Source organism: Argentina silus (genome assembly GCF_951799395.1).
Source record: "Argentina silus genome assembly, chromosome: 13".
NCBI classification, from domain to species: Eukaryota; Metazoa; Chordata; class Actinopteri; order Argentiniformes; family Argentinidae; genus Argentina; species Argentina silus.
Window position 1 is genome coordinate 12,607,445 of NC_139667.1, and position 22,180 is coordinate 12,629,624.

The following is a 22,180-nucleotide window of genomic DNA, read 5'->3' on the forward strand; positions in this document are numbered from 1 at the left end:
AGAACATTCATTCAATTACCTTTACTTTCATCCAGATCTATCAAGATCCACTGCTTTACAGTTCAGTAACATTTCTTTCAAAGCTGCAGTAGGCAAGTCTGGAGAAAGCAGACTTCACTAGTAATAGAGCTAAGTTAGATGGAAATCTGGCGTGATCAGTCACTTTACAACCTTCATTATACAAAATGTAAAGAAAAAACATTAGGCATGTTACGAACAAAAAGAAAAATGTTGCTTCTCCCCCTGCTCCACCGCCTGCTTTGTGCGTGCATGCGTGTGTGTGTGTGTGTTTGTGTGCTCTCTCTTTAGCTTTCCATGTGTTCTGCCTGCAGACAAAACTCCTAAGAAATTCTCTATAATAAAGTAAAAACATTATGGAAAAGTAATATCTCATTATTCGCGTACATCCCTGCACGGGACGCCTCCTCGCAGAGAGCTGGCCAGTCGGGAGCGCAGACATTTTTGAGAGAGCGATTGCAGAGCGAGGGGCAGTCATAGAAGCTGGATCTTCTCTAAGCACATTTTACATACTGATAGCTGACGATGTGCAGTGACAATTTCACCAAACTATAATGAAAAGATCTTGCCTACTGCAGCTTTAAGATTATTTTGGGGCCTGGTAATCAACGTGCATCAGTTTGACATGGTCACTGCACATGCTGTTTATTCCCGCAGTGTTACTTTGTGCCTGATATTTCTCCTGTGGATTTATAAGAACACTTTGCTGAAAATCGCAACTACACACCTGAACTTGGATTATAAGGCCTAAGGAATGATAAGTCTAAGGAATGATCACTGGCGTTTTCGTCTCTTGGTATGGACCTTGCTGATCTATATCCATCTGGATAGATTCATGGACTTTAATGTAAATTGGACAGAAAAGATGGACACTTTATAAGACATTTTAGATACACGTATATGAGGAGAAAGTGCTGTTTTGTTTGTAAACTTGTTTGTGCCTATAAGTATTTCATGCTGTCAGTGGAAACCACCACCATGTTAACAGGGGAGGCTGGTGGAGGTAGAAATTGGAGAATGAGCTCATTATAATGCACAGAACGGAATGAGGAATGGTATTTTTTTGATACCATTCCTCATTCCGTTCCATGCATGACATTGAGCCTGTCCTGCTATTTCTACCTCCACTGCATGTTAACCTACCAACCACCAAGAGGCACTTCTCTACATCTAACAACATACAGGAGTGGTTTTGTAGGCTGTGGCCTTCAGTTACTCAAAGTTGTACCTCAGACGTATGTGTGTTGTGTCATGAACATTATGTAACATTTTTTCAATGTCTGAAAATACCACTCATTGCTGTATTTGTCAATGCCAAAAAAGTAACATTAATTTGGTGGCTTTCAAGAAAGTTCTGTATGCACATGAATTATCAATTATCAATCAATCAATCAATCAATCAATAACCATAATTGGTAGATAATCCATATAACAGCACTGTGCTAAGAGAGTCACATTTCTTGTAGGAAAATATGATCAATAGTTCTTTACTGAGTGATTAAAAAAGTTTAATCAACAAAATTGCTGAACAGAAAACCTTCATCAAACTGTACCTCCAACTGAAACATCAGCTAAAATGTAAGTTTGTGTTGACAGAACACCCATATGAATAATGGTTTAAAAGTGCAGCATGTGCCAAATCTTTGCAATTGTCATTTTTTTTTACATGTCAACAATGTAAGCTTGTGTGTGTTTTGTGTGCAAGAAGGGACATAATCCTTACTGTGAGTGATGAAATTGTTTTCAGAGATGTGTTTATGGTTTTCAATGTGGTGTACAGTACAGTCCAGTATGCAGCCCAGAGTAATCTATTTATAAAGAAAGAGAAAGAGAGAGAATGTGGTTCGATGCTTTGACCGTGACAAGAGTTGACATGAGTTGTCATATGTGCCTAGCAGGGGTATTCTGAAGCTGTCTCACTGAAAGAAGTGTTTTATTATCAGCTGACTGTGATTACAAGTCTTGAATGAGCGTTCACTTTAGTCACTCTATAAAAAAAAACCTGCCTTAGAAAAAAGAATGAACTTCATTCTAGGCTTTTTAAGACCAGAAAAACTGGAAGAAGGTTGCAACCACTATTACATTTGAGCTAATGTTTATGTATATTGTTTTTTGTTTTTTTAACATGGTGGAAAGTCAAAAATAAAGTGTATTTTTCCTGCAGAATGGGGTTTAATTTTATTCAAGGTCAGTTAACTGTTAACATAAAAAGTCTGAATTTCTATAAAATGAAATTCATGTTTATTTCATATGAGAAGCACAGCGCAAAAACGTTGCTAACCCTTTTTATCCTTTATTTATACAGAAATCTTACTGAGACCTGAGTCTCTTACAGAAGAGCCCTGTAAGGTACATGTGGATAAAAGAAACAGACAATGACACAATATTTCGTTTTTTTTTGTAAATCTATAAAAGAATGAATGGAAAAAAAGAAAAGAACAATGATAATGTTATAATATAATAATAAACTCAAGACAAACACAACCTAGATTAAAAACAGTTAACATTTTCAATTAATAAATCCACTAACATTCTCTTGAATTGTCCTAAAGTGATCAATGAATCCAGCTTTAGTTCCTCCTCAAGGCCTCCAATTCAAAAGTAGGGTTAGGTATAATGCTGGTTTCTGGAGAAGTGCTTTATAAACAAAAGTAAGTAAGGGAAACTCAAACCCACATTCTGGTATAGAGTACAATGATGTGTGGTATACATGTTGCTGGTTATAAACCAGAGTGCACTGTGATATATAGCATCAAAGGATTTTAATGTGCTAGTGGGAGCACCATAGTCAATCACAAGTAAAATTGTCACTTGGAATATCCGTTTCTCACTTTCGTAAAAGAGGCAGGACTTGTTCCTATAAAGTAGGCAGAGCCTGATTCTAACTTTCTTAAGTCAATGTTTTTTTATGTAATTTAAAAGAAAGGTCAGTATAGATGCCCAGGTATTTATAATGAGGAACTCACTCAATTGGGGCACCACCCAAAGTACATATTCATTAGTCATAAGACACATTTTTCTGTGATCGGGAAAATTAATTGCATTAATTTCAATTTAACAAGGGCTTTCTGAAGAGCGTTAAATGCAGCCTGAAGCTAGTGATGGCAGTGCGACACTGAAGCTTCGATACGTGCTTCAAACAGTGAACAACAATTCCATCGAACCACTGCTTCAAAGCTTGCTTTGGTGCGAAAAAAATCATGTGACATATGACGTCCGAAGCAGCAACTGCTTCGTTGCCTGAATGAATCACCTGACTGGTTCGCGGTCCAATCAGGTGATTCACTGGCACTGCCTCGTCTCGATTCTGACAGGTGATAGGTTGCGACAGTTTTGAATTTGAGTGCCTCAACACTTTATAACCGCTCTAAACAATGCACAATTTGTGGATTGTCGTAGTAGGTGCGTTGTTGCTGTTGAGTTGTTTGTATTGCGTTTGTATTCTCTGAGTGTTCTTCTTGTAATCTTTGAGTGTTCCCCATCCCACATAATCACCCCCTGCCATAGTTACACAAACACACCCAACCTATGCCATATTTTCCCTAGCACTCTCTCCTCAATAACACAATACACACATTCATCAATCTTTATTTGTAAATAGAACATGATATTCAGTCTTAGTGTGTGTGTGCATCAAAGAATTTCATCAAAGCAAAGATACTGAAGCGAACGGCGGGATAGAGCAGCTTGCCTTAAGCGGGTATTGAACTCGCAATCTTTCGCTTACAAACCGGCCGCGCTAGCCACAACACCAAGAGAGGTAACTCCCTTGGGGGAGTTGCTAACGGGCCTTTCATAGGGTCGTTACAATACTTTAAATCCAAGGGTGATCAAAGCAAAGATGCTTCAGAACAAAAGATCTTTTCTACAAAAGTAAAGTAGTTTCTCCAACACTGCTCATTGAGGTGTGTGTTCGTGGGTGCATGTAATTAAAAGCCTCCTGTCCACCAACTAGCCTGCCTAATTTGACTGCAGCCTTGCACTTCGCCAGGAGAGGTCACTGTAACTGAAGCTTCGAGTAATGAACCCATTTTCGAAACAATTGGCTCAAGTGGTTCAGTGCTTCACAAAAGCTTCATTTGCCCATCACTACCTGAAGCTCAAAAAAAAGCCTGTTCAACTGTAGGGGCAACATAATTTGACAGCATCATCGGCATACAAATGGAGGTTAGGGTTTTGTACAGAAGACCCAATATTATTTATATAAATAGTAAAAAGGATAAGACCAAGAATCAAGCCTTGTGGGACACCCTTTGTTATATCCAGTAATCCGGACTTGACACCAGAAAATAGACATTGCGTTCTATCCATTAAATAGTTTTCAAACCATTTATATGAAGCTTGGTCAAGTCACATTTCAGATATCCAGAGGTTAAGTAGGTAATGGTTGACCATATCAAAAGCCTTGGAGTGGTCTATGAATAAGGCAGCACAATGATTTTTTCGGTCTAGGCAACTTAACATCTAAAACAAGTGTAGTAGCTGATACAGTGCTGCTTGAAAGTATGTGAACCCCTTGTGCAATTATAGATTTTTTTTTTGTTTTTACCATGAAATCTTTATTTAATCAGAACCAGTCTTTTTTATCTGACATAAGTTTAAATTTACAAATTCCATATGTCGGTTTAGAGGAAATCATGCGTGTAGTAGAAAAACTAAATTATAAAGAAATTAGTGCAGGTGCAAAAATAACTCCCAAGTTGCATTGGTTAAATCAAGTAGGTAAGTAGAATCAGGTGGGTAAATAATTGGGTACCAAATGAACCAATGAAAGGAGAGATCTTTAGGAAAGAGTTTGGGCGGGACTCTGATATATAGAGATAAGAAACCTGGTCAGTTTTATGTTACCCATACAGGTGAATGCAAAACACACCATGCCGAGAGGAAAGGAGATCACAGGAAGAGGGTAGTGAGAGCATATCAGTCTGGGGAAGGCTATAAAATCATCTCAAGATTTGAGCTCCATCATTCCACTGTGAGGCAAATAATTTACAAATGGAGAGCATTTAACATGACAGCAACTAGCCTAGAAGTGGACACCCTTCCAAAATATCCCCAAGAAAAATAATAAATCAGGTGAAAGCCAACCCAAACATAACATCTAGAGATTTGCAGACCTCCCTTGCTGCATCTCAGGTAACTGTGCATGCTTCAACAATAAGAACACTGACTCGAAATGGTATTAATTGGGTTGCTAGGAAGAAGCCTCTGCTGTCAAAAAAGAACCAAACTGCCCGTCTTAACTTTGCCAGAGACCACCTGGACAAGCCTGAAGGTTTCTGGAAGTCTGCTCTCTGGACAGATGAGTCCAAAATTTACCTTTTTGGTCGCAACCAAAACCACTAAGTTTGGTGAAAACCCAACATTGCCTACCACCAAAAGAACCTCATCCCAGCAGTCAAGCATGGTGGTAGGAATGTCAAGATCTGGGGCTGCTTTTCCTCCTCTGGACCTGGACAACTCCACATCATTAAGGGAATCATGAATTCTGAAGTATACCAGGAGATTCTTGAGTCAAGGTAAAGACAGGCTGAAAATGGGTCTTCCAACAAGACAATGACCCAAAGCATTCAAGGAAATCTACCAAAGAATGGCTCAGGAGAAAGAAGATTTGTGTTTTGGACTGGCCAAGTCAAATTTCTGACAAATCCAATCATGGTGCTGTGGCAGGACCTGAAGCAGACAGTTCATACCAGACACCCCTCAAACCTCATTCAAATGGCTGAGTTTTATAAAGGAGGAGTGGGCAAAAAACAGATGTCAGAAACTGATTAGTGGCTATACAAGACATTTACTCCAAGTTATCGCTGCTAATGGAGGTGCCACAAGCTATTGACTGAAGAGGTTCTCATTTTTGCACACATGAAATCTGAGTTTTTGTTAAATAAAAAATGAAGGTTTGTTTGTCCTTTATTTGGAATGTCTTTATTACAAGTTGGGGATTAGATAAAGATTTTAAGTTAATTGTAATATTTTATACAAAAATAACGACCATCCCTGTAGGATTCACAAACTTTCTATTGTGCCATGTCCTGGTCTGAAGCCAGATGGGTGCACATTTAAAATATAAATGGGAAGTTAAAATTGTTCTTAACTGCAGGTTGACCAGGATACTTTAGAAAGGCAGGATAGCTTCAATACTGGACAAACATCTAGGTCAGAGGGATCACCACCCTTATGGAAAGGGAGCACACAGGCTGCCTTCCAAAGCTTGAAGAATCACCCGAGTTAATTGTCAGATTAAATTAAAAATGAGTTAATGACCCCGCAGTCAGGGGAGCAGAGAACTGTAACAGGAAAGGATCCCATTGTAAGTCGCACTTTTCATTCTCATGATTTGAGAAATTTTAATAAATAATAAAGGTTACGAAAAAAAAAAGTATTTCTAAACCTTGAGCAAACAGGAGAACACCAAACTCAGTAAAACACTGCTTTATTGATCAATGTTGCACAATGACACTCTCCCCTCTAAGAAGACAGTAAGGCACAGGGCAAAAAGGAACATGCATCTTTTGAATAGACAACTGGAAACAATCTGTCTCCATTCATGTAAATGGTCAAGTAGCGGTAAGATGTTTCTTACCAGCTCAAAGTACTTGTTGGGTCTGGATTCCAGTTCAATGGGGATCCAAGTGCTAAAAAGAGGGTTAACCCGACCAAGGAAGAAAATGTTTATGAGGAGGCAACATCTGCGGTCCCACTGTGGTAGGCTAGGTTGTAGTGGTTGGTTCAGGGGTCGTGGAGGCAGTATCCTGAGCAGGTGGGAACATGTACCAAGGGTAAGGAGGAAATTGAGGATATCCATGCGGTCCCTTTGCTGACGGCTCGGCTGTAGTGGTTGGTTCAGGGGTCGTGGAGGCAGTATCCTGAGCAGGTGGGAACGTGTACCAGGGGGGAGGAAATTGAGGATATCCATGCGGTCCCTTTGCTGACGGCTCGGCTGTAGTGGTTGGTTCAGGGGTCGTGGAGGCAGTATCCTGAGCAGGTGGGAACGTGTACCAGGGGTGAGGAGGAAATTGAGGATATCCATGCGGTCCCTTTGCTGACGGCTCGGTTGTAGTGGTTGGTTCAGGGGTCGTGGAGGCAGTATCCTGAGGAGGTGGGAATGTGTACCAGGGGTGAGGAAATTGAGGATATCCATGCGGTCCCTTGGCTGACGGCTCGGCTGTAGTGGTTGGTTCAGGGGTCGTGGAGGCAGTATCCTGAGGAGGTGGGAATGTGTACCAGGGGTGAGGAAATTGAGGATATCCATGCGGTCCCTTGGCTGACGGCTCGGCTGTAGTGGTTGGTTCAGGGGTCGTGGAGGCAGTATCCTGAGGAGGTGGGAATGTGTACCAGGGGTGAGGAAATTGAGGATATCCATGCGGTCCCTTGGCTGACGGCTCGGCTGTAGTGGTTGGTTCAGGGGTCGTGGAGGCAGTATCCTGAGCAGGTGGGAACGTGTACCAGGGGTGAGGAGGAAATTGAGGATATCCATGCGGTCCCTTGGCTGACGGCTCGGCTGTAGTGGTTGGTTCAGGGGTCGTGGAGGCAGTATCCTGAGCAGGTGGGAACGTGTACCAGGGGGGAGGAAATTGAGGATATCCATGCGGTCCCTTGGCTGACGGCTCGGCTGTAGTGGTTGGTTCAGGGGTCGTGGAGGCAGTATCCTGAGCAGGTGGGAACGTGTACCAGGGGTAAGGAGGAAATTGAGGATATCCATGCGGTCCCATTGCTGAAGGCTTGGTTGTAGTGGTTGGTTCAGGGGTAGTGGTTGGTTCAGGGGTCGTGGAGGCAGTATCCTGAGCAGGTGGGAACGTGTACCAGGGGTAAGGAGGAAATTGAGGATATCCATGCGGTCCCATTGCTGAAGGCTTGGTTGTAGTGGTTGGTTCAGGGGTAGTGGTTGGTTCAGGGGTCGTGGAGGCAGTATCCTGAGCAGGTGGGAACGTGTACCAGGGGTAAGGAGGAAATTGAGGATATCCATGCGGTCCCATTGCTGAAGGCTTGGTTGTAGTGGTTGGTTCAGGGGTAGTGGTTGGTTCAGGGGTCGTGGAGGCAGTATCCTGAGCAGGTGGGAACGTGTACCAGGGGTAAGGAGGAAATTGAGGATATCCATGCGGTCCCATTGCTGAAGGCTTGGTTGTAGTGGTTGGTTCAGGGGTAGTGGTTGGTTCAGGGGTCGTGGAGGCAGTATCCTGAGCAGGTGGGAACGTGTACCAGGGGTAAGGAGGAAATTGAGGATATCCATGCGGTCCCATTGCTGAAGGCTTGGTTGTAGTGGTTGGTTCAGGGGTAGTGGTTGGTTCAGGGGTCGTGGAGGCAGTATCCTGAGCAGGTGGGAACGTGTACCAGGGGTAAGGAGGAAATTGAGGATATCCATGCGGTCCCATTGCTGAAGGCTTGGTTGTAGTGGTTGGTTCAGGGGTAGTGGTTGGTTCAGGGGTCGTGGAGGCAGTATCCTGAGCAGGTGGGAACGTGTACCAGGGGTAAGGAGGAAATTGAGGATATCCATGCGGTCCCATTGCTGAAGGCTTGGTTGTAGTGGTTGGTTCAGGGGTAGTGGTTGGTTCAGGGGTCGTGGAGGCAGTATCCTGAGCAGGTGGGAACGTGTACCAGGGGTAAGGAGGAAATTGAGGATATCCATGCGGTCCCATTGCTGAAGGCTTGGTTGTAGTGGTTGGTTCAGGGGTAGTGGTTGGTTCAGGGGTCGTGGAGGCAGTATCCTGAGCAGGTGGGAACTTATTCCAGGGGTAGGGAGGAATTGGAGAATAGCCATACGATCCCATTCTTGAAGGCTCGGTTGTGGTTGGTTCAGGGGTCGTGGTCAGCTCAGGGGTTGTGGAGGCAGTATCCTGAGCAGGTGGGAACGTGTACCAGGGGTGAGGAGGAAATTGAGGATATCCATGCGGTCCCTTGGCTGACGGCTCGGCTGTAGTGGTTGGTTCAGGGGTCGTGGTTGGTTCAGGGGTCGTGGTTGGTTCAGGGGTCGTGGTTGGTTCAGGGGTAGCGGCAGCAGGAATTGAAGGAGGGATGGGGCAGGAAAGTGTCACTGGATAGCCTTGCCAATGCATTGGTAGAACAAAATCACCATTCTGAAATGAGAAACACTTGGATCAGAGCTCTTCAGAAACAGGAATAACATCCAGGAAACAACTTGGTTTGGACAGGTAGTTATAGCCATTGAGGAACATTTAATGGTAAAACCAAATCAACACTGACATCAGTAGGTTAATCAGGTATTGCTGAAAACTTGCATAGGATGTTTGTTACCAGCCAATTAACCAATTTCAAACAAGCCTCTGAAATGTACCTCTTGCATCATATTGCAGCCACCATAGGATGCAATCAAAACTAGGCCAAAGGAGTTCCTCAACATGGAGTAGCCACAGTTAGGGGGCACCTGGGTCAGCAGAACCGGGGTTGCACTTCCTATGACAGGGTAGAAATGCAAGCGTGCAGTCAATAATCTGCACAGGACAAAGTAAATTCAAAGTAAATTTATATACAGGTTCCAAGTTACTTTACCCTGGTCCAGCTGCAAATATGCAGCTCCAGATCCTGTAGCTCTAAACTTCATTCCATCTCCATCACACTGCAAGAATGGTTGCATGCACCTCCATGCTGCCTCTGGGGAGCTTGGATCCTGCCTGAGCCCGTTCATCAGCCATCCTGTTAGGAGGCAAATGGTAAAATATTAGAAATAAAATGGTTCACAATGGGCAACATCCTATTATCCACTTAACCAATGCAATAGCTGAAGCACTTCTATCAGGGAGATGGATGTTCGCATATGAATAATTATTTCCATATCAACTATTCCTGTTTTGGTTGAGATGTCACCCTTCAGTGTCGGCTACATTGACCAATGATCGGCTTCAACAGTTCTTACCTGCATAATCTGCTTGATAATCGGCATCATCTTGGGGATATCCACTCCTTGATTTGGCAATGTGGTTGGAGTCCTCTTGCCTTGATTGGAACTCCCGTCCTCCAAACAGAATCCTACCTGCTCTGATGCTTGTCGAGTCACCTTTGTTTGCATTTCGTTTGACTCCTTCGTTAATTATTTCAAAGCCAATACACTGAAAATGGACCAACAACGAACATAGCAGAAGAAAAACCATGGATGGATGGAGAATATTGTGATGTTCTACTTCACGCGCCATTCTTAACACACGTTGCAAGTATTGCCCTGTCAGAATATGTGATTCATTATATTGGGTCCTCACATAGTTGGTAGGACTAACAATAACTGTCTGGCCAATCTAATTCCACCCGACTAATCATTTTCACCTGTTTTCTTAATAGAACTGACAGAGCTGTGTTTAACAAGGTGATTCACAGTGATTAGCAAGGTGATTCTGAGGATGAATCCCACATTGCAGTAGTCTGATGGATCTAATCAAATTTAACATGGCCTTATATAAAGTGACGACTGCTACAAGCATAATGATATATTGAAATAACCTGCTTTAGATAAATGAATGCAATTTCAATAGTTTTATTTTTCTCAAAACACAATTCAGAGGGAATATCATGTATTCTGAGTCACTGAATTCAATTGAATTATGGTTAAAGTGATCAAAGCAAATAAAAAGATAAAAAAGATAGTCCACAAGAATTTAGCCCCTGAACAGTGCTTTTGAGTATTTCTGGAATGAGCATGTCATTTCTTTAATTCAAATGCATTTAACACCAGAAACTCACTTCCATGACACTACAAATGTGAAATGGCATCATTTTGGCCACTTTTTCTGCCCTCTGAACACAATTTGTACAGCATACATGTTCCTCTCTAGTCATGTAGAATCAGTGCCTACTCAAGACCGCCTCAGTCCTCAACGTAATCATCTTTAGCCCAGTCAAGAAGACAGGTTGAATAGTGAGTCTGGTCCTTTATAGCATAGAGGTACAGAATCAGCTCTTTAGTTGTGTGGTCTGGTCTCACCATCTTACAGATGGTCTCTAACACTGTCCAAAGACTCAGCTGCTGCTAATCTGATGCCACATTTAAAGCACCATTGCTGCTTGATCAGGCAATGTGATCATTCTTAGAGCCTAGGGCTGTGTTCACTTGTTAACTGATGCACTTTTCTTTCCCATGACAAATTGAATATTTTAAGACAGTTTCTGAATTGTTTGTTAACAAAGTAAAACACAGAACTCAGTAAAACACCACTTTATTGATCAATGTTGCATAAGGACACTTCATCTCTCCCCTCTAGAAGACAGTAAGGAACAGGGCCAACAAATTAGCGTGCATCTTGTGAACAGACAATCATGGTAAAGCAATGTCACTGGAAACAGAATCAGGCCATTTACATAACTGAGATGTAGTGATGCTAAAATACAGTTAGTTCCTTAGGGGTTCAAACTACAAATTAGTTTTAGTTTAACTGGAACCTAGGCACAATGGGGACCCAAGTGCTGAAAAGAGGGTTAACCCCACCAAGGAGCATAAACCTGATGAGGTGGCAACATAGGCGGTCCCTCCATTGTAGGCTTGGGTGTAGTGGTTGGTTCAGGGGTTGTGGTGGCAATATCCTGACCAGGTGGAAACATGTACCAGGGATAAGGAGGAAGTGGAGGAAATCCCTGTGGTGCCTCAGTTGTAGTGGAGGCAGTATCCTGAGCAGGTGGAATCATGTACCAGGGATAAGGAGGAAATCTCTGTGGTCCCTCAGTTGGACCAGGGGTAGTGGAAGCAGTATCCTGACCAGGTGGAATCATGTACCAGGGATAAGGAGGAAATCCCTGTGGTGCCTCAGTTGTAGTGGAAGCAGTATCCTGACCAGGTGGAATCATGTACCAGGGATAAGGAGGAAATCCCTGTGGTGCCTCAGTTGTAGTGGAGGCAGTATCCTGAGCAGGTGGAATCATGTACCAGGGATAAGGAGGAAATCCCTGTGGTGCCTCAGTTGTAGTGGAGGCAGTATCCTGAGCAGGTGGAATCATGTACCAGGGATAAGGAGGAAATCCCTGTGGTGCCTCAGTTGTAGTGGAGGCAGTATCCTGAGCAGGTGGAATCATGTACCAGGGATAAGGAGGAAGTGGAGGAAATATCTGTGGTCCCCCAGTTGTAGTGGAGCCAGTATCCTGAGCAGGTGGCTCAGTTGTAGTGGCAGCAGGAGTTGGAGGGATGGGGCAGGAAAGTGTCACTGGATTGCCTTGCCAATGCATTGGTAGAACAAAATCACCATTCTGAAATGAGAAACACTTGGATCAGAGCTCTTCAGAAACAGGAATGACATCCAGGAAACAACTTGGTTTGGAGGTAGGCCAACAAATAAACTCACTGACATCAGTAGGTTAAGCAGGCATTGTTGAAAACATTAACATACTATGCAAGTTACTGTGCCAATTAAACAAGCCAAGCAAGCACTTGAAATGTACCTCTTGCATCATATTGCAGCCACCATAGGGTGCATTCAAAACTAGGCCAAGGGGGTTCCTCAACATGGAGTAGCCACAGTTAGGGGGCACACTTCCTATGACAGGGTAGAAATGAACCATGTAGTCAATAATCTGCACAGGACATGCTTTCAAATCATGGAGAGAGATTTACTCCATTCAATCTTGTAAGTAAATTCATACAGGTTCCCAGTTACTTTACCTTGGTCAAACTGCAAATAGGAAGCTCCAGGTCCTGTAAGTCTAAGTTTCATTCTGTCTCTATTACACTGTAAGGATGATCCCATGCGCCTCCATGCTGCCTCAGCATAGCTGGAATCCTGTGTGGGCCCCAGCAACAACCCTGTCAAGAGGCATTTGATAAAATATTAGAAATTAAAAGGTTTCTGCAATGGGCATCACCCTATTATCCACTTAAGCAATGCAATAGCTCAAGCACTTCCAGAGATGGATGTTCACATGAAGAATTATTGGCATACTGTAATGGCAAAAAAAGGTTGTACTATTTGGCTTAAGTCTTATGACATGTGTTGTGACCTAATGTACTTTGTTATTTTCCATTCTGTGACTGAGGAAGAATCAAAGCCGACTGCTTCTTCTGTCATACAATAGACAGTGTGACCTTGGAACACTCCTAACTGCAGGCTGAGGTTTAAGAGTGGCTCACAACGCCTACGCTTCTTTATCAGCAAACAGGTGCAAGATATGTTTACCCCTAGATCTATGACGTACAAGCATTGGAGTTAAGGACGGTCCTCTCCTCAGCATCAGTATCTGAATCCACACTGTTGCTGAAGGAATGCTGATCCAGCTGACCATCGTTGTATAATACTTTCTATATGCATTAAAACTCTCAACTGAGACCAAACATCGTTTATTGTTGTTCACTGAAATATTTCCATCACAATCAACTAAGTTCTCACCTGTAGAATCCGCTTGATAATGGGCGTCATCTTGGAGAGATCCATTCCTTGATTTGGCTATGTGTTTTGAGCCCTCTTGTCCCGATTGGAACTCCTGTCCTCCAAACAGAATCCTACCTGCGCTGACGCCTATAGAGTCACCTTCGGTTGCATTTTGTTCGACTCCTGGCTTAATTATTTTAAAGCCAATACATTGAAAACGGACTGACAAGGAACATAGCAGAAGAAAAACTACGGATGGATGTAAACTATCGTGATGTTTTACTTCACGCGCCATTCTTAAGATACGTTGAAAGCTATAATACGTGATTCACCGACATTATATTGGGTCCTCTCTAGCTTATTTAGTAGGACTAACAATAACTGTCTGGCCAATTGAATTCCACCGGACGAATCATTTTCACCAGTTTTTCTAATTGAACTAACAGTGCTGCGTTTAGCAAGGCATATTCACAGCTGATTCATAGAGGTCGGTTGAATCCTACTTTGTCGCCTGACAGATCTAATAACATTTAACGTGGCCTGATACAAAGTGACGACTGGTACACGCATAACAATACGTTCAAATAACTGCTTTAGATAAATTCATGACATTTCAAGAAAGGGTTTTTAAAAAATTGAAGGTTGCAACCAGAGTGGTATAATAGAATAGTGGCGTAAATTAAGGGGCACATTTTCTATTGGCTAACGCTTATGGAGACTAAAACAGTTCCTTCACGCAAACCTATGGAGCAAGTTGCCAGGCAACCGTTTGCTTGCCTGGGTAGCCAGTCTGAGAAATATTGCTAGCTTAGATGATACTTTTCGAACTGAATAGACACTGTAATTTCAACTGCGAAACGTCTTAGCCATACTAAAAGTTGTGTTGTTAAACCAATTCAAGGTAGAGATTTTCCAAATGTGCGGTAGTTTTATTGTTTTATTTGAGTAGCCATGATATTTTGGGGCTGAAACTGTTTTTTTTCCCCCTGACGTTTTGTTAGCCCCCGTCCACTTATATCTTAGTCCAACAAAAATATAAATATTGGGTAAATCGGGGAAAGACTATTTTTTTTTTTTAAGCCTTATTTCATACGAAATTTATTTAAATAAAATTAAGATTTCTAATGGAAACATATCTTCTTAAGTGCTCAAGCAAGACTTTGTCCAATGGAGAACATATTTTATTCCATCCAAAGCACAATTCAAAGGGAAAATCATGTATTCTGAGTCACTGAATTCACAATCAAATGATGGTTATAAAGCAATCAATGCAAATTAAAAAATATATTCCACCAAGATTTAGCACCTAAACAGTACTTTTGTGTACATTTTTGGAGTGAGCATGTTGTTTCTTTAATACAATGCATTTAAAGCCAGAAACGGTCACTTCCATGACACACTACAAATGTGAATGTGACACATTGCATCATTTTTGGCCACTTTTTCTGCCCTCTGATCAAATACAATTTGTACATCATACATGTTCCTCTCTAGTTGTGTTGAATCAGTGAACACTACTGCCTCAATCCTCAACCCAATCATCTTTAGCCCAGTCAGGAAGGCGGGATGAATATTCAAAGTCTGGTCCTTTATAGCGTAGAGCATGGAGGTACATAATCAGCTCCTTAGCTGTGGGGTCCGGTCTCACCATCTTACACTCGCCACACAGAGGGTCTCTAACATTAGAAGCAGCCACGTCTTTAGACTCAGTTTGTTCCACATTTAAATCTTTTGACATCCTGGTGCTGGTGATCACAGGTCCTGGTGATTGTAGTTTCCCAGTCGAATCACCACTAGGGCTTGAGTCCTGCGTGGGACAACTGTCTGCACTGCTGTGGCCCTGGGCTGCTCTGTGTTCTACCTCACTCAGTTTACAGATAGAAGTACAGTCCTGTGGGGACATCTCTGGTTTCTTTGAGGCGCTGCACACACCCTTCCCTGTTTCAGAACACCCTGCAGTTACATCAGATGTGGGGACACTAGTTGAACTGACACACTGTGCCTCCTTGCCATTGACACCAGCACCAACCCCCGCCCCAGCCTTGCCCATGACAGCGTCATCAGGCATGTCCAGGATGTGAAGACTCTCCTTGGAACGATGTTCCTCCAGCAGAGCATTGAGCAGCTCCTCATCACTAATCCCCACCAGGCCACCCTTTGCCCTGTCGGGCCCCCAGGCAGATGAGCCGTAGATGGGGTCGTTGAGGATGGGGAAGCCCAGGAACTGGAGGTGGACCCGGATCTGGTGGGTGCGTCCAGTGACGGGGAGGCAGCGGACCACGCTGGAGTGGCCATTGTAATTGAGTCTCTGGAACACGGTGCGACAGGCCTTGCCTTTGGGGTGCACCCTGCACAAGCCCACCTTGAAGGAGACCACCAGGATGGGCTCCTCACAGACCAGCTCGCCCTCAGGGAACTCCCCCTCCACCCGACATACGTACTCCTTTTCAAGCTGGAAGAGGGGGAAGACGCATCATAAATATATTTGTCACAGTGTCACTGAGATGATACAGAGACCACACAGAGGAGGTTAATCTAGAATGCTTGATGTAACCAGGTTTTCCATGAGGAGTACATGGATCAGTGGAGTCTGGTTGAGGTAAAAATTCAGAGGATGGGCTTATTGTAATGCATGGATGGTTTCAAACACGTGTTTGATTCCATTCCATGCATAAGAATGAGCCCGTCCTCCGATTTCTCGGCCTCCACACCAGCCTCCCCTGATATGGATCCAAATGTTCATTATTGCTTCATAATAATAATAATAATAATAATGCATTTATTTTGAAGAGCGTGCTGGATTCTATGATGTGGTTTGGGAGAGTGTTCCAAAGAGTAAGGAGAAGAACATAAGAAGAACTGTGTGTTAGTCTCACCTGTCTGTTTCGCACCAGCTGGTCCAGCTTCTGGGACACTTCTAATGTCCGAGCGAAGAGCAGCACCCCAGAGGTGAGGCGGTCCAGGCGGTGGACGGTGTGGAGACCACAGACGCCTCGCTCCTTCCCCAGGATAAAGATGACCGTGTTGTGGCGGAAGCGTCCGCAGGGATGAACGGGCATCGAGGCGGGCTTGTCAACAACCAACACCTCCCCGTTGTCCTCCAGAATCTCCAGGGGCTGTCCAATCACAGGTGGCTCGTGGCGATGCACAGTGTTTCGCATGTGGTCGTTGTTCTGAAGGGAAAAGCAAGAAATAATTGTTGTTGTTTTTTTGCAAAAGCCAAAAATTATTGTCATAGCCCACATTCAGTATTAGGACTGTCTTATTTAAGTTCTACTATCCACACCAGCATACCAGTAGTAGTGTGTTGCATATTGGAGCACAATTTAACTAACCCTGAGCGTTATGGTGAGGTCATCAACAGGCGTCTCGTTGAGTCGGATGCGTCCAATCTTGGCAGCCTCTTTGTAATACTCCAAAGGCTCAGCCCGGAATTCACTACTGAAGACCTCAAGTAGACTTTTCCCAATCCACCGACCCTTGCAGTACGTTTTGAAGTCAAAGTAGTACGGGCGCACTTTGCGCAAACCATCCTCAAAGTAGTAAGTGGTCTCATCAAAGTGCTCCTGGCTGAAGCTAACCCCAGGGTTTCGTTTCTGAGGAGGGGGGATGTATCTCTCTCCCGGACGTTGGTTCTTCCCACCACCTCCTCTCCGTCTCTTTCCTCGGGTGCTTTTCTCCTGGTCCTCCACGTCTTCGTTTTTACGTTTGCACGGTTCTTTCGCGTCGTTGTCAGTGCTAAGGATAGCTGTCTCGGGGGAGTTTGCCTCTGAGGCCCCAGTCAATTTACTGGACTCCATTGCATGCGCTGTGTGATGTTGATGAAACCTTAGGCCCGAAGAGATCGCGGTTACTGTATGATTAAGTGCAACGTGTTCTTGTGTCAGTTCGCAGATCGCGTCTCTCTCATTTTTACCAGTTGTCAATATAGCACATTCACAGCGTCTGAGACACACAGCTATTTCTCTCCTGTCCGATTGAATGACTTGGCGAATAGACAAATTTTTCTTGAAATAACGTAAAACCAAATTCAAGAGCGATTCTAAAGCTTGCTCAGGGGTACTCTTTATAACCACAATTTGTCCGGTTAAAGATAAATAAGATACTCTGAAAACACTCACATGCATCTCCCCGTGGGTCAGTCATTGAAAAAAGGTCTTTGCAGTGAAACCGACGCTCATTGATTACGTCACAGTGTAGTCCAATGTATAGTTGTCCGTCCTAACGCCTTTGTAAATGTGGTAATCTAATGTCCTGCAAACAGCAAGAATGCCTCGATGCTTTGAAAAGCATCCAATGTTGAGGGAAGCCAAATCGTGTAAAAACCCAATTAATCTCTGTACTCAATACAAATAATTTGATGCTTTCTCATTCTGATTTCACACTAAACTGAACTGACCTATGCCTCTATGATTAAAGCAACATCATCTGCAAACACTGAAAACCACTTCCCAACCATCACAGTTGCATATGTAAATAATTGTATAGACTCTGGTACTTTGATTAGGTTAATTTTATTAATAAACAATGGTGTTATTGTATTCTATTATTTTTTCTAAATAAAGTGCAACTAGAAAGGATTGTTCTTCTGTTCCAGAACCACAAGATGGTCATAAGAGGGAAAAGGTCTACATTTAACTGAATTCACAACAAACATTAGAAATAAATTCATTAATTTGTTCAATTTTCTTATCAAGACAGCCTCGCAATGAATGGTCAGCTTAGAGGCAACATTGAGACTGATATCATATCCATTTTGTAAGATGACAAGTGTATCTTATTAACCTTGGATATGCATGAATATCCCAAACATTCAGCCAGAAATATGAAAAATAATCTATAATATTAACACGTGGCATACAATTCTGAATACATTTCCTCCATGTATAAAACATGAACCATTTAAAGTGACCACAGACTCTTTAATCCCTTGGCAATGACAAGCCTCCTTGACACACTCGAACAACGATCATCTGCGGTCCAGTTTCAGTCAGAGTGTTCTATAAGGAAGAGTGGAGCCAATGAACGGGTCAATTTTCCATTGGCCAACGCCAAATAGTTACTTTATGTGACACCAACGGAGCATCTTGCCAGGCAACCGGTTGTTCAATAATCAATAATATATTGAAAAAAAAACATATCAATATTAATATTTGAGGAAATTAGGAAGTTTAACCAGAAAGCTATATGGAACTATGTGAAGCTCATTGGCGCCACTCTTCTAAAACACCACTCTGGGCAGAGTGAGAAGCTGTCACAGAGCAGGCTGCTGCTGCTGGCATGTTGCTAGGCAGCAGGAGACGGTGGAGGTTCTACAGGACCCCAGAGCTGCTGCAGCACCAGCGCCACCTCCTGCAGGGGCAACCACACTGCAGTCAGAGCTCGCCTCTGGGGAAGGAGACACACAGCAGCTCTTAGGAGAATCAACTCGGATGGGTGATGATGAGCGTGAAAAAGAGATTGTATATCTCACAGGAGACTAACATGGATAAATACAGTTCAAGTCAGATTATAGTGACAGAAATATAAAATTCACATAGATGTAGATGATAGATGAGAGGTTAGGTCTTACAATAACAATATAATTTATTTGACAAATAAACAATATTTTCCCCCATTTATACACTTACTACAGCAAGGTCTATGTCTGTTTCTATACATACCCAGGCCACTGGTGTTGCTTGTCAGTCAAAGGAACGTAGACCACTCCCATGAGGGCTTTCCTGAGGAAGGTTCCGTCACTCTGCCTGTCATACTGTTCTAGAACTTGGCTTCCTCCATCAGGACCTACGGGCAGAACCAACCTCCCTCCAGGCTTCAGCTGCTCCAGGAGCTGTGGACATGACCACACAGAGGGATGGATAGAGAGAGGGAGAAAAAGAGAGAGAGAGAAAGCCAGAGGGTAAAAAAAAAAAGAGAGAGAGCAAGAGACATACAGAGAGAGAGAATATCACTGGATCCCTGTTCCATGGGCGGTAAACCCCAATCACCCAGTAATATAAATAACGATGATGCTTTTATAATGCCACATTTCAGAATTACTGGGCAAACGCCCAGAAAGGCAAGTTTCCACACTGTGCGAACAAGACCATTCTCATTCTCTTCTAATCTATTCTGAATGTTCTAACAACACTTTTTCTTTAAAGTATCAAACAAAAGAGTCCTTACAGCTTTGGGGAGTGTAGGTGCGGCAGCCCCAACGTGAATGGCATCATACGGAGCTCCCTCTAGGAAGCCCAACCGCCCGTCTCCCCCTGAGGGGGAAAACCCCACCATGGGTCATTAAACACAATTGTGATGTAGCCAAAAAACACTCATGATGACTAGGCAGTGGCAGTATGAACTCAACCCAACTACACTTATCTTACTGTATTTATCAGTGTCACTTTATGGACTGAGCCAGTATTATTTACCTCAGATTACATCTAGATTTTATACTGTGTATTGTATTTGTCTACCATATTTTGTAAGCCTTTCTAAGTGTATACAGTATGTAGGGATGTTATTGTGTGGAATTGTCCTTGTTTTCACGTGCGTGCTACACCGAAGCAAATTCCGAACAATCTACGATTGGTATGGCAATAGAGTCTTGAACCTTGAACCTTGAATGTAGGCCATGCATTGTCAGTGCAGTGATATATGCTAGTGGGGACATTGAAACACTGAGACATTTACTACTGGCACAAGTTGATGAGACAGCCTTGAGGTCACGTGACTTACTGACGAGTCTGATCCGTCCTGAGGAGAGCAACTCTGGGTCGTCAGCCCGGACGTTCCTCACAGACGTCTGCACCAGCTCGTCTATGTGCTCTATCCCCACCACCTTCCCAGAGGGTCCTACCTGCAGGACACACAGGGACATGGAGGCAATCAGAAGAGATTACAGTAACACATGGGAAGGAAGAAGTAGCCGGAAAACCTGCCTCTGATGTAGCTACAGCCAAGATGGGCTCATCAGTAGATGCTGTATCGTACATCTGAGACAGGGGAGGGCTGGTGGAGGTGGAAATCAGAGAACGGGCTCGTTGTAATGCATGGCATGGAATGAGATCAAACACGCCCTCCGATTTCTGCCTCCTCCAGGATCCCCTGGTAGCTACCATACATCTGAGGCAGGTCTCCTAACTAAGAACGGACTATGTGGATATAACAGGAGTAGTATAGTCGTATGTAGTATTGTAGTATATAGGAACTCTTTTGCTCAATATTGACATTCAACAACACCTCAAGTAGGACTAGATTCTGGAACGTACCATCCTAGCGAAACAGGCAGTGAGATAGCCACTTCCTGATCCCACGTCCAACGCAGATGCCCCGTCAGTCAGCTTCTCGTTCAGCACCTCCAGAGCATGGGCATGCTAAAGAAAACACAACATCATCCATAATTCACATCAAAATCACTCTTATATCACATCAAACTAGTTCATGCTGTTGTAGTGGAGGTGATTTGGAAACATGTTCTTGTGATGAGGTAGCCCTTGTCTGAGACATGGAAACCCAAGTGTCACCCTTGGACCTTGAGGATATCCTCTTGGCCCGTGTCACACAGTGGAGCCAGTGGTATGTGCTGAGATGCTTACCATGTGTGGGGCACTGATTGTCGCCCTGTACCCTATGAAAACAAAGAAGATCTATGAATACCTGGCTTCTTTTTTCTTTTCTTTTTTTTTTTACTTTTTGTTTTTATTACTTTATTTAGTTGTATTATTGATTGTCTTCTCCATGGATGTGAAGTGTCTTGGAGTACTGAGAAAAGAGCTTTACAAAATAAATGTATTATTATTATTATTATTATTATTAATAATAATAATAATAATAATAATAATATCGCAATAGATAGAGGTGAGCAGTAATTTTTGCAGTCACCTTTCACAATTCTGTATGTTGCTCTGTAAGCAATTACTAAATCATGATATAACAATGTTAATACAGTATTGTTATTTGTGTAATTACTACACAGGTATTAGGTCGACCTAATCAATTCTAAATGTAGTGTTCTTGAATGTACCTATAGATTGAGGAGAGTCTGCGTAGGGATAGTCTCTGGAGTAGATCCCTCTGTCTGTGGCAAGCATGGCATCAAACACCCGATCACTGCGGATCACCCCATGTTCTGTGGAGCAAAGGTGACATCATTAGGATATTTGATAAGGTCAAAGAGAACAAACTTAAAGGCAGTTTCCCAAGCACTGATTATGCCAAATCCTGGGCTAAATCACACTTTTAATGGAGATTCTCAAAAAAGATTCTCCATAGAAAATGCTTTAGGCTTTAGTCCAGGATTTGGTGTCATCCAGGTCCAGGAAACCACCAGCCCTGAGACTGTTCCATCCTACGGTCCTACCTCGCAGTCGGCTGATGAGTTCTGGGTGTGTCTTGCCGCTGGATACCCACGCCATGGTCCTGGACAGCAGCAAACCCATAGGGACAGCCACTAGTGTCAGTCGCAACACCGCTTGCATCTCTTACACTGGACCTCCCTAACACAGTCAATGACAAATGATAGGATAAGGTACCCATCATAGATTCATTCAGTGACTGATTTATTGTCAATGTTTTTGACTATAGCTAACTAACTTGATCAGATGTATCTGCCTATCATATTGCCTATCATACTGTTGGTTTATTATGTTCAACCACAGATTCAGTTTTCCTAACCTCTGAATTGAGAAAGGTTTACTAGCTAATGGCAGCAAAGCAAGCCAGTCTTGACAGGTGTTGGCTATTTAATAGGCTGTGTTTCACACCAATGTGTGACTGCAATAATAAGATCCCTTGCTAATTCTGAAACATACCTGGGTAAGCACCACCATCGAGCTCCACAATTTCCCACAACTACACACTTCCTGGTACACTCAGAGGAC

At 43.2% G+C, this 22,180-nt stretch overlaps 2 protein-coding genes across 4 annotated transcripts; both read right to left on the reverse strand.

The window, feature by feature from the left end:
- Window positions 1-14,481: 14,481 nt before the first annotated feature.
- On the reverse strand, window positions 14,482-17,435 carry rpusd2 (RNA pseudouridine synthase domain containing 2). Its single transcript, XM_083684151.1, has 3 exons — window positions 16,652-17,435; window positions 16,193-16,489; window positions 14,482-15,768 (listed from the first exon to the last, which is right to left on the reverse strand). The coding sequence occupies exons 1-3, from the start codon at window positions 17,114-17,116 to the stop codon at window positions 14,839-14,841; spliced, it is 1,692 nt and encodes a 563-aa protein (XP_083540277.1). The 5' UTR covers window positions 17,117-17,435; the 3' UTR covers window positions 14,482-14,838.
- A 385-nt stretch (window positions 17,436-17,820) lies between these two features.
- On the reverse strand, window positions 17,821-22,165 carry pcmtl (l-isoaspartyl protein carboxyl methyltransferase, like). 3 transcript variants are annotated; one of them, XM_083683268.1, is made up of 9 exons: window positions 22,112-22,165; window positions 21,661-21,796; window positions 21,325-21,429; window positions 20,897-20,928; window positions 20,570-20,674; window positions 20,037-20,157; window positions 19,485-19,570; window positions 18,980-19,149; window positions 17,821-18,668 (listed from the first exon to the last, which is right to left on the reverse strand). In XM_083683268.1, the coding sequence occupies exons 2-9, from the start codon at window positions 21,776-21,778 to the stop codon at window positions 18,629-18,631; spliced, it is 777 nt and encodes a 258-aa protein (XP_083539394.1). In that variant the 5' UTR covers window positions 21,779-21,796; window positions 22,112-22,165; the 3' UTR covers window positions 17,821-18,628. The 3 variants fall into 3 exon arrangements, with proteins under 3 accessions (XP_083539394.1, XP_083539395.1, XP_083539396.1); XM_083683269.1 differs by having other exon boundaries at window positions 17,821-18,704; XM_083683270.1 differs by having other exon boundaries at window positions 21,661-21,719; window positions 22,112-22,140.
- Between the last annotated feature and the right edge of the window lie 15 nt (window positions 22,166-22,180).

Excerpts from the sequence above, each read along its gene's own strand:
- pcmtl (XM_083683268.1), bottom strand. The coding sequence starts at position 21,778 with ATGCAAGCGGTGTTGCGACTGACACTAGTGGCTGTCCCTATGGGTTTG. Across the intron at positions 20,929-21,324 it reads AGACTCTCCTCAATCTATAG|GGTACAGGGCGACAATCAGT; the intron begins GTACATTCAAGA and ends TTGTTTTCATAG. Across the intron at positions 20,675-20,896 it reads CAATCAGTGCCCCACACATG|CATGCCCATGCTCTGGAGGT; the intron begins GTAAGCATCTCA and ends TGTTTTCTTTAG.
- rpusd2 (XM_083684151.1), bottom strand. The coding sequence starts at position 17,116 with ATGGAGTCCAGTAAATTGACTGGGGCCTCAGAGGCAAACTCCCCCGAG. Across the intron at positions 16,490-16,651 it reads ACCTCACCATAACGCTCAGG|AACAACGACCACATGCGAAA; the intron begins GTTAGTTAAATT and ends TTTTCCCTTCAG. Across the intron at positions 15,769-16,192 it reads AGCTGGTGCGAAACAGACAG|CTTGAAAAGGAGTACGTATG; the intron begins GTGAGACTAACA and ends CCCCTCTTCCAG.